The following is a 17,041-nucleotide window of genomic DNA, read 5'->3' as shown; positions in this document are numbered from 1 at the left end:
AATCAAAGTGTGATGTCAATATACAAAGAAGCTCCAAACCCTTCTATTAAATATACCATTTATTTCACTTGTTGAAGAAAAGTGGATAGTTACCGTATGATATAACACGAGTATGCCAATAGCGAGAGGACTTTACTGAGAAAGAGTCTCCTTACCTGCCAGAGTCTGGTCCCACTTGCTAATGCTGTTGGACTCGGCACTGAGTCCTTCAATGTATTTCAGGTAGGCCTCTGAATGGAGAAGCCGTTGGGTCTTCGGTGGGGGAGCCACAAACATGGGTGTTGTCGGCTGCTGTATGACAGGGGGGCCAGCTGGATGTGGGCCAGGATATGGAGGTGGGGCCTGCTGTCCTGGAGGCCCCAAAACTCCTACCTGAAACAGCACAGACCACACAGTGAGGGAAAACAACACTCGGCATGTGTTCTGAGACAGAAGAGAACGTGAATTCTGCCAAGTCCTAGAAAACCCACTGGGAGGCTCACCTGCTGCCCATATGGACTTCCGCCTGGTGCTGGAGTTCCTACCAGAGGGGCTACTCCTTGATTCATCACGCCTGTAATGCAGAAGGTAGTGGCACGATTAGAGGCTCTGGGCTGACATGTCTGATAAGAAACGACGTCATTCATAATGCAAGACTATGGCTCTCTGCTCTTGAATCTTTGTGGGTAGGAACCCTGAGTACCCAAAACAGGAGGTAGCATTCAAACAGAAAATTCATATTCTTTCGTTTTCTAGGTACTTTACAATGTTAGTACACTTGTCAGATGTGTATTTATTATTCGTGGCTTAGAAATGATTTGAACCCTGCATAAAATTCTAATATTTCCCCAGGTACTCTATACTCAGAATACACCTCTATTTTCAAGATGTTTTTCTTCTGACAACATCTTCCTGTAACTGAATCTTGTGTTTAATTTCAGCAGTAATGGCATTGCAATCAGGCTCAGCAGTGTGCAGGGTGCTAGGACACCAGGGAAGAGGTTACGCAAGTGCACAGTTAAATGGGCTTTGCGGAGGCTGGAGGCACATCCTTGCTGCTCCCTCACAGGCCACCAGCACCTCTGGTTCTGACTGGAGTCACTAAGGTTGGCAGAAAGGACTCTTCCAGCTGATAGAGCATCACTTTGAAAACATATCATTTGGAAGCAGAGCGGCCTTGTTGCTGTCACTTCAAATGGAAAATGACAAAGGAAAAGAAAAAGATTTCATGGTCTTTCTGTATTTGTACTGTGTGTCTGATAATAATTTTGTAACCTTTCCTTGGTGACTCCTCACAAACAATTTCTGTGTCACAGGTGCTAGCTGATAATAATCAGATGTCCTATATTTGGTGTCTGGGGTTATTTTAATCATCTCAGGACTGTTCACTTACTATTCTCATAAAACACAGAAACAGGCAAGGGACCTAGTTTACTAAAAACTAACAAACTACCACCAAAATCCTGGTGAGTTGTGGTTTAAATCTTAAAACAAATCCTGCTGGCTGCATAAAAGGACCAAGAGGAGCCAATTTCATATTCTATAGTTCCTCTGGATTCAAAATGTTAGTATTTTGACCAGGCAGAACCAGCCCACTATCCTAACATTCAGAATGCTAAATGCTACTCCCAGGAAGTATTAGACATTTGTTAAGAGAGACAATTATCAGTAAGAATAAGCTTTCTGTTTACAAAGTAGGGATTTTATATTCCAAGTACCCAGAAGGACACCTGGATCACCACAGTAGGATCCTAATGATTATTTGTGAATGAATAAAAAGGTTGTTGCTCCAGCGACATATTACTAACTACTGACACCCCGCCCCCCACCCCACCGAGGACACTCACCGGCCTTAGATTCCACACAGTGGGCATCCCTGAGCTACCTGCATCTTTGTGGAGCAGCACAACCAAATCAGCAACCCCCTCTGTGCTTCCTCTGTTTACAAATGCCATGCCAGGGGGCAGCAGGTGAGAATGTGGGCTGAATCACCAGAGTTCACTGATTCTCCTCTCCTCAAGGCCTGATCAGACATGTGCATGTGTAGGTAATAAGAGGGGTTCTTCCCTGTCCCCATGACTATAATCAGGTGTGCTATGTTTCCTTCAAATGCAATTTAAAATCTGAAGAAGGGGGAAAGGGAGACAGCTATGCCCCAACACCTACCAAAAGGTATCTGCTATCTTGAGGGTACTGGCCTTGGATGTGGCTCCACTGAGTACCACATGTACCTGGAAGTCAGCTCCAACCTGGTCTGACTGACTCAGTTAGATACCTCTGCCAAGGTGAGAGGGCACAGAATTAAGGCCAATTCTATCTGCCACATGGGCACACCCCTTTAATGACTGACTCCTGATGCAACGGCAACTCACACACAGGCCACCATTTCCATAATGAAGCACGCACTCCCACAAACATTTCCTCCTCTGGGTACATCTGGATCAAATACTTTCATGGAGTTACGGCCATTCTCTAGCAATACACACAAAAAGTGTGGCTGGAAGCTCTAGGCCAAGCCACCATGTTTGCTCACCCTGCACACTGCTGGGTATATCCTCTGAAGCATCATCTGGAACTCTGTATAACTCACAGATCAGCAGGTCGAATACTGGTGTAAGCAAATTAACGTTTCTAGATTTCATCATCGGGGATGGGCCTTCAGCTGATATTTTGGATAATGGACCAAATGCAATTCCAAGTCATCTTAAGGTCACATTCCCTCCAACCAGATGATAGCTAATGGTCAGTTCTTTTGAATATGATGGCAGTTAATATGGGAACTTTTGATTTTCCTTTCATAATAATCTTTCAATTTGCTAATTAATTATAAAGTAACACTAGCTGTTACTTTAATTATAAAGTAACAGCTTTATAATTATATTTATTTAATTATAAAGTAATTATAAAGTAAAGTGTCTGGACTCCATTTCTGTTTCTGTATGAAAAAACTTCTGAGCTGCTGTCGACAAACCAGTGCCTACAGTTAGTACAGTGGACTATGCTGTACTTTAAAATGTTATGTCGTGCTCCTAGGGGACTCAGATATGGAAAATTAGTTCAGTGAAGATTCGTTCCCTCTCTCCTTTTTGTTTCTAAAAGGACTGAAGAATTCTAAAGAGTTCTACATTAGTGATTCTGCAATCCCTTTAGAAGTGCTTTTTGGGAAGCAGGAGATGGAGCAGAGACTCAATTTAGAAGACCCTGTGAGATAAGAATTGAACCAGAGGAAGAAATGCACTCAGGAGCAAACAGTGCTTTTACATATGACCTTCAACTCACAATTTGGGAACTTCATTCATTGATAAAGAGGGCATGACTTTTTAGGCTGTGTTTGGCTTTCTGAGTACATGTCAAATTACGTGATTTTAGAGTATGCCTCCTGTTCCTTAGTCTGCTGGATCTGGTCTCTGCCACGTATCCTGTGCTGCTGCTAGGCAGCCAGGTGCCCAAGGGCACAGGGGCTGAGTCACCTGCTCAACACATAGGACAGGCCCTACTGCTGACATCCCTGGGATTCTCAGTAAGGGAAGGCCTGCCCACAATGGGCAGCAGGTGCCTCCTGGAACAACTGACTGAGGGAGGAAAAGGAGAATACGAACATGAGATTAATGAGTGAATGAGGATGAAGTTCTTACCCGGCGGTGGGATGCCCGGGAGGCCGGGCACACCTGGCGGAAGATGGTGGGGTGGAGGCCCCCCAGGGTGAAGTGGCTGCATGCTGCCCATGCTAACAAGGCCATCAACTGGGCCCTGCAAAGGTGGAAGGCCTGGCGGATAGCCACCCATCATGCCTTGAAGGACACAACAAATTTCAGACATGCATCATTAACATGCAACATGAGCTAAGTAATAACAAACCACCCACATGCATTACCAATGAATAAAAGCACCCTTAGTACTGCATGATATAACTAACGGCAATTAGTGCAATTATTTTGTTGCAATAACGAACAAAATAAAAAGTTATATATATGAAATTCAACATTTCTGGATGAATTAGTACTTAGTAATTATTATTTGTAGTTATTTTCCATGGGATAAAAATGCTGCATGTTTTCAGTTAAAAACAAAGAGGAGTTCCAGTAACAACCTTCCCAAGGTCACGATTACTGCAAGCTGTTCAGTGACCAGTTCTGCAACTGCGATTCTAAACCCCATCATTCCACTCTGCCCACACTCATGACTATCATGGGTACACATGAGGGGAAATTGGAATGGAGGGAAATGAAGCACACAGCTGGATCACAAAGCATGGTTCTCCAGCTTGGGGGAGGACGGCAAGACATTTTCAAGACTTAAACATCTACTCCTCTTCCCTTCTAGTAGCCCTACCACTGCTGGTAAGAGTGGATCATGCTTGAGCTTGAGCTGGGGAACTGCTAAGAGACATCACAATGTATGATGTTTCATCTTTAGATCTCCAAACAAGTTAAAATAAAGATAAAACCTAGCCCCTCCCAAGACAACCTTAGCCCAGGTCACTCAGTAGCCTGTACGCAGACCTTAAGAGGAACGGCTGGAGAATCAGGCTCTGCTGACATGAGAAAATGCCAATTGTCATCACTGTCTCCACACTCACAAATGTCCTCACATAAACCTTCAGTTAACAGGGAGCATTTTAAATGAGGTACAAAAATTCTGTGAACAGAGTCTTTTACTCCTTTATTTTCAAAGTGCATCTTCACATGACAAAATATTTTCTGCTAGCTAGGGAAGAGTTTCAAGAAACAAATATTTTTGGCAAAAAGAGTAAAAGGAAGAAAATAATTTCAAAATACCAAAGACTCACCTATCAAAAGACCTTTGAAGCCACACGACATTTTTTTAAGCAAGAAAAACAACTTGACTTTTCTAGGATTTGAAATGATCACAATGAACAAAACATAAGGCTTCTCCTCAAAACGCAATCACCTTTGGTCAAACCCCTTGCACAGAGGGAGGACTGAGGGACTGGTGCCAGACTTCATTTTTATAAAATACTCTCTGTAGAGGGACTCTGGGAAATAGTGGAAAACTCCAGAATCTATGAAGTTTACTCTTTGACTTTCCCTAAAGGATATTTAAGAGGTATTTATTTATTTATAAAAAATTAGTCTTTTAAAACTATAAAATTACTAGTAATTCTGAGATTGATTCAGCTTGCTTCATTAGTCAAATCTAAGCTGACTGAAAAACTTACAATTACACAAAGCAATGAAAAAAAATCTTAAACAGTTAATACCTCTAAACACGAAATAGGATTATGAATTTCATTAAAAAAATAAGAGTTCAGAGAATAAAAACTACTTTTGAACAGACACCATTATCTTAAACATGAGGAGATCCAATGTTGCCAAACTGCCTTTTAACCACACCACCAGATACAGCGTTTAGGGACAAGTAGGTGGGAATTTAAGAATGTTAGGAGGCTTTGCTTTCAATTACAAAAGCCCATCTGAACGCACCCTTCATGGGCTGTGGTTGAAGAATTCATTAAGAACTGAAAGACATGACACTTGTCTTCATTAAACTGTACTTTGGCATTTATTATCCCAGTCACATGTGTTCAAATGAGCTTCAATGCTTGTAAGCAAAGCTGGTCTCAGACAGCAACAAGGCTAGTAAGACGTAGGCCCTAGGCAACCTGTAAACCCAGGAAAAATCACCCTCTTAGCTACAAAGTACCCACGGTAGGCCAAAGACTGGTTATTGTAGAGAATGCTTGCCCTTCACTCCCATGGCCCAGAGGTCTGGGCAGCACATGCTTAATAACGGAGCAGGGGCTTTCTAGAAGAGGGCCCCATCCTCCTTACCCATCAGAGCTCTATGATGTTATTCCCCAACAGGGAGCTAAAATGCTGCAGCTGCTGTTTTTTAATGTTTTTAGCTGTTTGAATTCATTTTGTTAATGTGTCCCTGGGCTTATTAGTCGAGGGCACAGTGCTACAATATCATACATGAAATAGAACAAAACACCATGTCAACAAGGGAATTCTAACTTTCAAAGTCCCCATATTCAAGGCCTGATTTCTAAAAACCTTTGGAACCCCATTAACCAAAATGGGCCATGGAATAGAGAAAGCAATTATGAGATTTGTTAGATCAACATCAGTTACACTGAAAGTACTGAAAAGCAATGATTCAGACGTGCTTTGGCGAGTGCAACTGCTAAGTTCAGCGATAGTGCATTTGAGAACTTGCCATCATGAAAGGTAGGAGCGACAATGGAAAAGTTACCTTATGCTACTCTTCCTCAAAAAGCAAATACAAAAAAAGCAAAAACAAAAACAAAAACAGCATCCCAATGAGCCTGCTTTGAACAACACTGTCTTGGACTCCCTGTGAAAAGAGGTCAGACTGCTTTTGGTTAAGAAGAAACACAGGGTGCTTTTATGGACCTCACCAGGCTTAGAGAGATCACAAAGGAGGGACCCGAGAAGTGGTCTGCAGGTTTCTCATTGGAGACATGTCAGACAGGGATTCCAATTGGAGAATAGCCAAATTGGTATGGCTATCAGAACCAGAGACAACATACACAAGCAAACCACATTCATTTTCTTTTTTTTTTTAAAAATATGTGACTGGGATACTAACAGAAAATGCAGTTTAATGTAATTAAATAGAAAAGCATTACAGAGTGGGCACAATGAATTGAATAAAGACTTTGTATTCTACTTAGCAGTCATGCACACTGGTGACCAAGAAAGGATTTATAATTCATTGTCAAAAATCCTTTTAAATGGTCAATCTTTTAAAGATGGCTGCAGCAGAACAAGGCAAACTGAATACTGGAATGAGATGGGAAAATCAACGTCACCTAAAGACTAGTTTTGTGTTTTCTCTTGGAAATCTCTCCAGAAGAGAATTCGGGGTCTGTTTATATTTTCTGCTATAATGCTCTATGAAGAGCAGTCTGGGGTGGAGAAGAGTGCCAGACCATGCCCACAGCCAGGGAAGAGCTAGCTGCTCCCTACCAATTCCCAGGGTTGGGCCCAGGGCCCATTTCTGGGGCAGAGGGAAGGCATTGCCTATATGGGAAAGGCAATATAAGGACAACATGGATGACTTCAAACTTCGAATCTGTCATGAGAAAAGCCTAGAGACTGTGGCCTACTCCTCATTGGAGAAAAAAAAAAATGAAGGAATTTCTTAAAGTGGAAAAAAATGGTCTTAGCTCCTGTTTTTACCTGCAACAGGTGTCAACTGCTGATTGAGCATCCCCATTGGTGTTGGTGGTGGCACCACCCCCATGAGAGCCCCCACAGGGGTGCCTGCTCGGGGAGAAGCACTCGGCTGCTGTTGCTGTGCTGCTCGCTCTCTCTCCTGCTGCTCAGCAACTTTAGCTGCCCGCTCTGTAAAGGCATTTCAGATTTTCAATTCTGTTTTTAACCCAGGAATTCAAAATACCATCCATTGCATTCAACAGGACTAGTAAAAACACAGGCAACAGTTCTGTCTCAATGGAAGGAACAGTAGATGACTAGTCTCAACACAGGAGGAGTCGGGCCGATTTCACTTGGTAACCTAGAGTCCAGCTTTCCTATCCCATCTTGAGAACTGGTCTGCAAAGATTTCAAGAATGTTAAGACTGCAACACACATTCAGAAAGCACAGGTTTTATTTAAACACGTCACCAGCGTAACCAACGTGGTTAATCTCACAAGGCACCCTGAAGATGAGAAGCGCTACCATTATTCTATTATTAATAGCATTGCAAATTATTTATAATTTCAACATGAAGCAATTCCATGGCCCATTATAATTTTTGGCACAATTATTACTTACTATATTTTCCTGATTCCTTGCACCCAATTTTATTAAGATTTGAGGACTCTTGTTATTAGTGTCATGGGGTTTAGCAGCTGAAGAAAATTAACTCTGTAAGGGAAAAGTAGCTCCTCCACAAGGTTTTAAAGAAAATAAACGCTAATTTCTACATTCTAATGAAGCAAAGAGGTCATGATATTCCAGGCTACAGTCATCAGAAGCAGGGAATTATATATACACATATGAAGCAATGGACAATATACTGACAGAACCAGGTTTCCTGAAGCTGAGCAGTTCAATACTGACCACAAATCACCCTAAATCAGTGAAAGTTCCAGAATTCACTCTTATTTCATCTGAAACGCAAAAAGAGCATTTGCTTGTGCCAGTTCTGGGCTGTGGAACACACCTTGCTACACCCCTCATTCCTTTGAACCACTATGCCTACATCTCCATAGCCAGTAGCCCCAACCATCACATTCCCAGTCTCTTTGGGAGTTAGCAGACTGGTCCCTTACTAGAGAACTCTAGAAATGTGTATTCCCAAAGCTCCCACAATACAGGGTTTATTTTGCTTCACCATTCATAAAAAGGAAATCCTTCCCACTCTTCACCTGGGCAAACTAGGGCTGGGAGACAGGTAGTGACTGGTCCAAGGATACAGAGAGAAACAGCAACCTGTGGCCCTGACTCCTGGTATCACACTCCAACTGCCACACATTACCCCTCCAACATGGAATTCAAAAGGCTACCACTGGCTGATTTAAGCAGGGGAAAATAGCTCAAGGTCACACGGCTTTAAAGAGAATCAAGAAGCAACAGCTCCAGTCCTCCTGTAGTGTGAGGATGTGGACGTCAAACAAGTCAAATCTTAATCGGCTATGACACAGCTGCCTGCATAGACCTGTCATCACTCACTAACACTGTCCCAGTTTACAGATCCTCTGTACAATGAGCATGAGGGACAAAGGCCATTTAAACCACCAACTTATTTCCTTGAGCTAGCAGTGAAAAAAACAATGATAATATAGACCCCCATATTAAATTCTAGTATTTTCATTACACAAATGACACAAAAAATGGGAGAGCCAAAAAATGGATTTGAAAATACAATCATTCAGGCCTGTGGATTGAACATTGAACTGACTACTGTTGATTTTTTCTGGGAGGACCCCACTTAGGCTATCTTGGAAAAGAGAATTACTAAATGAGGCCAGCCAAACTCTAAACTTTGGTTTTGAGTTCAATGGGTCAGAACACTAAAAGCTCCGATTTTTGTGTCTCAGACAGACACCGCTGCAGTCATATACTAACTAACTCACTCTGACTTGGTTCTCACTGAATTTCAGCGTCCTGTTTGAATTTGGGAGAATATCTGAGAAGCCATCATTTCTCCCTCTTTTTAGCCCTGCTCCAGTGTTTTTACTTTTATATTATTTCCAGACACGTTTCTCTTTCTTGTTCACAATCTAAATAACCAGTAATATAGTACCAGCTTCATTTGTGCTGGACTAGGCTTTACACTGATGTGAGCTTCATTTCCAATACTGCTCTGAATGATAACATCCCAACTGAATGATATATTTGGTTTTAACTGGCACTAAGGTCAGAAATATCAAATCTCCCAAGTTCTAGGCTCTTATGGAACTGACTAGGGTTTCTCAAAGTATGTTCTGCAAAATATTAGTTCTTTAGGATCTTAACAGGTATTAAGTGAATACTTGGTCAAGTTTCAGAAAATGCCAGGTGAAAAAAAATAGGTTCTTTACTGTAGGTCTTAAAGACTTTAATACGAAAATATGCACTGTAAGTTTCCAAGAGAAAAAAAATGGAGTGCTTCTAAACTAGTTTTGACACAAATACTTTTTTGGTTGAGCATCTTGCAGGATTAGGGTTCTGCAGGAGATCCTTGGGGAAGCCTTGTCAGATAGTTTTATAATAATCAATTTTAACAATTAATTTCTTTACGTTGCATGGAAAATAGTGGATTTGGAATTGGCCAAGAAGAGTAATGGTAGACCACTGTGGTCAACCATTGAGAGACATCTCTAGACCGGCAAAATAAACCATTTAATTCCAAATGGAAAAAATACAGCTCCAAGGGTAATAGTCCAGCTTAATCTAATGTTTACTACTCATTTCTTTACTAAAGCCATGCCTGATACTAAAAATAAAAAATAAAAACAGCAACAACAACACAATTTCTCTCAAGTATTTGTCCCCAATAGCTAAGAACCACCAAATCCTTGAATAATATAGCTCATGGCCCAAATGATTTAATTATAGAATAAAAGGAAAACGAAGGCAGTTGAGCTTTATCAGAGACCTCAAGTGCCTTCCCAGTAGTTATGAATGCAGACATAGCACAGGCCAGGACTGGCCTAGGAAACCAAGCGCTTCAGCCAAGCTTCAGCCTGAAGTTTAAACATTTGGCTTATCAAGAGCCATAATAGAAGATCACTGATTTTGAAAGTCCCTTTTCAGATGAATTTTAAACAAAATTATATTTAACATCCTTGTATAGTCATTGCCCAGTTCAACACGTGGGTACTTACAGGACTCAATGAAAGAAGAAAATCATGCAATTTTTAATAGCAAAATATTGGCTTGAGAAACTTTTTTTGGGAAAAAACAAAACAAAACACCCCACACCAAGATCAGAGGCCAAGTCAGGGGCAGCGCCTGCTAAGTCAGGACAAGGTTGGCATTTAAACTGCTGGATGGGAGCCATTTGAGACAGTTCCCAACACAAAGTTCATATGCAAGTGGTAAGAATAAGAGAGTAAAACCTGCTTATGCACGTGCATTCCTGAAAATACCCCTTGCTTAGAAAGCTGAGACAGTTCTGTCTAGTCTCTATTTACCTTCATATTCTGCCTTCTTGGCAGTCTCAAGATTTCTCCATTCTGTTCCCACCAGTCGGCTGAGCTCCCCAAAGGAATAGTCTGGGTGCTGAGCCTTAATCACAGCTCTCATCTCACTGCTGAACAGGATGTAGCCACTCATGTTGATTTTCCGTTTGGAGCCTTCTTTCTTTGCATTGCCTTTGGCAGACTTGGGGGTAGACTGTAAGACAGAAAGATCTTATAGTGCATCAGAACATTGCCTTTGGTTAACTGCTCAAAGTTTCTGGAAGCCAGGAACACGTAATTCAATAGCTACTGCTTTATAGATACATTCAGTTTATAGATGGCTATTGCTTTGGTTAAAACACAGCTCTTCCTTGCCTCTTACTATGTAAGAAATAAACAGAAGTTCTCTGAATTCCATGACTGCAATCTGTAATGGCGACCTCACAATTAAGTCCTGAGAAAATTCTGAATGAGAAAAAAATACCAACAGGAATCACTTCAATCAAAAGATGAGGTCTTAAAGAAAGAGAGATTAAAAAGACAGGGGCAATAAAAGCCAGGGAACAGGATGATGCCTCTTATCACTGCTTTTCTTCAACATAAGACAGGGAGAGCTTTCTATCTAAACTTTCCATTAAAAAGAGCTATGTATGAAATGTAAAAAGATATATTAAATTTTAAGTAATTAATGGCATTAAGAAAGGAAAACAATGTTCCTTCCTGCAAAAGTCACATATGTAGAGGATGGATATCTCCTTACTTTGGTTTGAGTCTGCTGCAAACCAGAGCTGGGAATAAGACAAGTAACAGGAACTTGTCACCTTCACCTGTGGGGGTGTGTAGGGCATGAGATCCAGCTCACTGGCCAGGGGAGTCTGAAGTTGAGGTAGAGAAGGAGGCTCAATGACCTCACTATCTTCTTCTCCCATCTCTTCGATATCTTCATCTCCACCTTCTAACTCAGCAAATTTAGCTTCTAGTAACTGGATCTTCTTTTCCAACAAAGGTGAGGGCTCCTTCTGAGGAACGATTGGTTTTCTAAAAGAAGTGACATTAAAAAAAAAAAAAAGTCACCTAACACTACTCCAGGGTTGGTCAGAAAGCAGTGTTCTGCCTTAATATAAATGATTTCCTGTAACCTGAAATGTATATTCTAAGTCAGCAAGGAATTTCAACGTGTATTTATAAAGTCACATCTATTTACAGATGCTTGTTTTTAAAGGATTCTGCTGAATATCTACAAAAGTACCAGGTCCAAAGTTGGGATCTAGTTGCCTATACATAGTGAAAAGACTTTGTAATCTGTGGAACTGCGCAATCTCTTGATAGGCTATGAACCAGAAACAAGAATTTCTGCCTCCACATTACAATTACTGGAGTCTAACCCAGGGGCACCGCTACAGCAGTTACCACATCTCAGCAGAGTATGAAGCGTTCCTTTACTCTTTAACTGAATTAATTTTTTAATTTAAAATGTATACTGCTCTAGTTTAAGACCTAAGGAAAAAACAAAAGCATCCTGTACTACACTATTTTGATATCAGCTTTACTATTAAGAGCTGAAGTGTTCTTTTTCCTTAGCTTTTTCAAGCTTTACCTGAAGTAATAAATCTCATCATCTACCACTTTAGCAGAGAGTGAAAACCTCTTCAGTCCCTTGAATTTCTTCATCTGTTTGTCACTCTCGTTGTAGCGGCTCTCACAAAGCAGAACGTCATTTTCTGGAATTTCAGTTGGCCTGCAGGAAAGGAAGTCCTTGAATGACAACACAGCACACTTTCCTGAAAGAGCAAATTGGACAGAAGTTAGAATAAATTGTGGTCATAGCTAACAATTATTTTAAATTTTTATTATTTTTGAATTAATACAATCATCTGATTCAAATGTCAGAAGATTTAAAGGGTATACACAAGCATAAGGATAGACATGTAGATCAATGGAATAGAATTAAAAGGATAAAAATACACTGATACAATTGGATTTTCATGGGCAATTGATAACAAGGGAGTTAAGACAATTCAACGGGGGAAAGAATAGTCTTTTCAACAGGCAGTGTTGGGACAACTGGATTTCCACATGCAAAAAAACTGAGTTGGAATCCTACCTCATACCATATATAAAAATTAACTCAAAATAGATCAAAGCTCTACATAGAAGAGACACAACTGTAAGACTCTTAAAAGAAAACACAGGTGTAAATCTTTGTAACTTTTTATTAGGCAATGGTTTCACAGATGTGACATCAAAATCACCAGCAACCAAATAAAGTAAACTGTACATCATCAAAAGTAAAAACTTTGTGCTTTAAAAGACACGATCAAGAAAGTGAAAAGACAACCCACAGAACAGACAAAAATACCTGCGAATCATATCTCTGGTAAGAGTCTAGTATCCAGAATATAGAAAGAACTTCTACAACTCAACAATAACAAGACAACCCAATTAAAAAATAGGCAAAGGATCTAAACAGACATTTCTCCTAAGAAGATACATAACCAATAAGCACATGAAAAATGCTCAAGACCATTAACCATTAGGGAAATGCAAATGAAAACCACAATGGAATTACCATGGCTATTACAGTAAACAAAAAAAGAAAGAGGAAAATAACAAGTGTTGGCAAAGGTGTGGAAGAGAAATTGGAACCCTTGTAAACTGCTGGTGGTACAGTTGCTATGGAAAACAACCTGGCAGTTTCGCAATAAGTTAAAAAGAGTTGCTATACAATCCAGCGATTCTATTTTTTTTTTTTAAGTTTATTGGGGTGACAATTGTTAGTAAAGTTACATAGATTTCAGTTGTACAATTCTGTATTACATCATCTATATCTCACATTTTGTGTTCACCACCCAGTCAGTTCTCTTTCCATCATCATATATTAGACCCCATTTACCCTCTTGTAGAGGCCCCCTCCCCCTTTACCCTCTGGTAACCCCTAAACTATTGTCTATGTCTATGAGTTTTTGTTCCTTCATTTGTTTGTCTTGTTCTTTTGTTGTTTTCAGTTTTATATACCACATATCAGTGAAATCATACTTTTTGTCTCACTTCGCTTAGCATTATAATCTCAAGATCCATCCATGTTGTAACAAATGGTACTATTTCATCTTTTCTTACCACCAAATAGTATTCCATTGTGTATATACACCACAACTTTATCCATTCATCTGTCAAAGGACATTTTGGTTGTTTCCATGTCTTGGCCACCGTAAATAAAGCTGCAATGAACATTGGAGTACATCTTTTTTTTTTTAAATATATATATATATTTTATTGGGGAATATTGGGGAACAGTGTGTTTCTCCAGGGCTCATCAACTCCAAGTTGTCCTTCAATCTAGTTGTGGAAGGCACAGCTCACTGGTCCATGTGGGAATTGAACCGGCAACCCTGTTGTTCAGAGCTTGTGCTCTAACCCACTGAGCCATCCGGCTGCCCTGGAGCACATATGTCTTTATGGATAAATGTTCTCAGATTTTTTTGGTAGATACCCAGGAGAGGGATTGCTGGGTCATATGGTAATTCTATTCGTAATTTTTTGAGGAACCTCCACACTGCCTTCCATAGCGGCTGCACCAATCTGCATTCCCACCAACAGTGTATGAGGGTTCCTTTTTCTCCACAGCCTCTCCAACACTTGTTATTATTTGTCTTGTTGATGATAGCCATTCTGACTGGGGTGAGGTGATATCTCATTGTGGTTTTTATTTGCATTTCTCTAATGATTAGTGATATTGAGCATTTTTTCATATGTCTATTTGCCATTTGTATGTCCTCTTTGGAGAAATGTCTTTTCAGGTCCTCTGCCCATATTTTGATTAGGTTGTTTGTTTTTTTGTTGTTGAGTTGCACCGATGCTATTTCTAAGTAATATCCAAAAGAACCGAAAGCAGGAACTCAAATAAATACTCATATACCAATGTTCACAGCAGCATTATTAACAATATCCAAAAGATAGAAACCACCCAAATGTCCATCAAACGATGAGTAAACAAAATGCTATATGTACATACAATGGAATATAACCAGCCTTAAAAAGGCATAAAATTCTGATACATGATATAACATGAATGAACCTTGAGAATATTATGCTAAGTCAAATCAACCAGATACAAAAGGAAAATATTGCATGATGCCACTTATATGAGGTACCTAGAATAAGCAAAATTGAGAGACAGATAATAGAACACATATTACCTACCAGGGTCTGGGAGAAGGGAAAATGGATAGTCACTGATTAATGGGTACAGAGTTTCTATTTGGGATGATAAAGAGTTCTAGAAATGGACAGTGATAATGTTTGCACAATACTGTCAATGGATTTAATGTCACTGAATTGTACACTTAAAAATGGTTAAAATGTTGCATATTATGTTAAATACATTGTCCCACAAAAAAACTTACAAATGATAGTACATCACACATTGTTTTGCACTGAAATTTTGTTGCAAAATAATGTATCTTGAGGATGGTTACTGGTATTAATACACTATATTTATTGAAACTAGTTCATTATTGATATGGGTATTTAGGTTATTTCCAAATTTCTGCTCTCCCACTGTAGCAAAAAAAAAATGCTGAGACAAATAATTTAAGATATTAATTTGCACATGGGTGAATACATCTGAGGTATAAATTTCTAGAAATACAAAAGCTGGATCAAAGGGTATGTACACTTTAATTTTTATAGGTATTACCAAATTACCTTCCAGAGAGGTTTTGCTAACGCATAAACTCAACACAAAGTTGGTAAATGCTGTTTCCATATGCTCTCGTTTTAACTAGTAACAAACATCTGAATCTTTGACAATTCGGCAATTTTTTTTTTTTTTAAAGCAGCATGTGGGTAGTTTTAATTATCATTTTTCTGAGGTTGAGCATATTCTTATTTAAGAATTACTGGTAATTTCTTTCTACTTTCTCTTATTCTTTGCCTGTTTTTCTGTTGAATGTTGATCTTTTCTAACTGTTTTATACCATGTTTCCCCGAAAATAAGACCTAGCAGGACCATAAGCTCTAATGCATCTTGGAGCAAAAATTAATATAAGACCCGGTATATTATATTATGTTATAATATTATATTATACCTGGTCTTATGTTATATTAAAATAAGACCAGTTCTTATATTAATTTTTGCTCCAAAAGACGCATTAGAACTGATGGTCTGGCTAGGTCTTATTTTCGGGGAAACATGGTAGGAGCTCTTCACATACGAGATAAATTTGATATTTGTCTATGATATATGATACAAGTATTTTCCCAATGTTGTCATTTGTCTTTGCTTCTGCCAGTTTTGGTTATGCAACATTTTCAACTTTCACACTGTTAAATTTATATATCTTTTTTTGTATTGGTTCTGGGTTTTAGGTCAAAGATTATCAAAATTTCTTTCCCATTATTTCTTTTTTTCTTTTCTTTTATTGTTTCCATTATTTCTTTTGGTATCTTTGCTGCTTCATTTTTTTGTTCACTTAAACCTGTAATTCCTCTGGGAATTTATTCTGAAGTTGATGGGAAGGATGGATACGATTTTAATTTTTCCAAATGGCTATCCAGTTTCTAAATACCAGTTAGAGAACAATCTATCTTTCCCCACTTATCTGAGAAGCCACCTTTATCATAAATTAAGTTATTACTGGGTCTACTGATAAACTTCCTATTATGTTCAAATAATGTTTACTCATATATCATATACACAATTTAAATTATGCTAGTGTTATAATGTTTTAATATCTGCTAAGGATAACCTTCCCCATCCCTTCACTATGCTTTTCAGAATTTTCCTGATTTTTATTTTCTTTTTTTTACATGATTTAAAAAATCGTTTATTTAGTCCTAACTTCCTCACAAGAAAATTCCCATTGGTACACCTACTGGGATCATATTAATGATTAATTTAGGGAAAATAAACATCTCTATGATGTTGAGACTTAGTCAAGCACATATGCTTTTCAATTTGTTCAAGCAATCCATTTTACATGAATTAAAAGTAACATTTAAAAACCTTCTTTATACAGATGTGGTAAGATGTGGTGTAAATCTTGTTAAATTTATTCCAAGGTATTACATTTTTTGTTAGTATTGAAACTTTGAAGGCAACTGATTTGTTATTAGTTTTATACTCAACCAGCTTACTTTTCTTATTGTGTGCATGGTTTCATAGTTGATTCTCTTGAATTTTCATCTCCTTCATTTCCTTATTTTATATTTCTGTTTCTTCTAACTGCGCTGGCTAGCACCTCCAGAACAATGTTAAATGAGAGTGGTAACAAGGACATCTCTATTTTGTTCTTGGTCTTAATAGGAGTGTCATACTAACAGCAAAACATGTAAAACATGTTAAGAACAGGTCAGAAATGTTTTAGAAGTTTAAAATAGCTTATAGTTACTCTTACTGCCTTCAAGTTACATAGCACTTTACTTACATAATGCAAAGGCTTTTCAATTTAGAGAAGGAACAGTTA

General features: G+C 38.9%; 1 protein-coding gene across 22 annotated transcripts in view; it reads right to left on the bottom strand.

Annotated features, from left to right (window-relative positions):
• PBRM1 (polybromo 1) overlaps positions 1–17,041 on the bottom strand; it is a 95,082-nt gene that overhangs the window by 3,632 nt on the left and 74,409 nt on the right. For 8 of the 22 annotated variants that reach the window (XM_081073364.1, XM_081073365.1, XM_081073345.1 and 5 more), the window contains 7 exons: positions 12,175–12,358; positions 11,405–11,615; positions 10,590–10,791; positions 7,146–7,310; positions 3,615–3,770; positions 483–553; positions 156–372 (listed from right to left, as the gene is read on the bottom strand). In XM_081073364.1, coding sequence (XP_080929490.1) covers positions 156–372; positions 483–553; positions 3,615–3,770; positions 7,146–7,310; positions 10,590–10,791; positions 11,405–11,615; positions 12,175–12,358 — 1,206 coding nt within the window. The remainder of the gene's footprint in view (positions 1–155; positions 373–482; positions 554–3,614; positions 3,771–7,145; positions 7,311–10,589; positions 10,792–11,404; positions 11,616–12,174; positions 12,359–17,041) is intronic. The other 14 variants (XM_081073359.1, XM_081073353.1, XM_081073355.1 and 11 more) reach the window with 3 other exon arrangements.

Source organism: Rhinolophus hipposideros, assembly GCF_964194185.1.
Source record: "Rhinolophus hipposideros genome assembly, chromosome: 14".
Taxonomy (NCBI): Eukaryota; Metazoa; Chordata; class Mammalia; order Chiroptera; family Rhinolophidae; genus Rhinolophus; species Rhinolophus hipposideros.
Note: the sequence above shows the minus strand (reverse complement) of the source record. Positions and strands in the feature narration are given on the sequence as shown.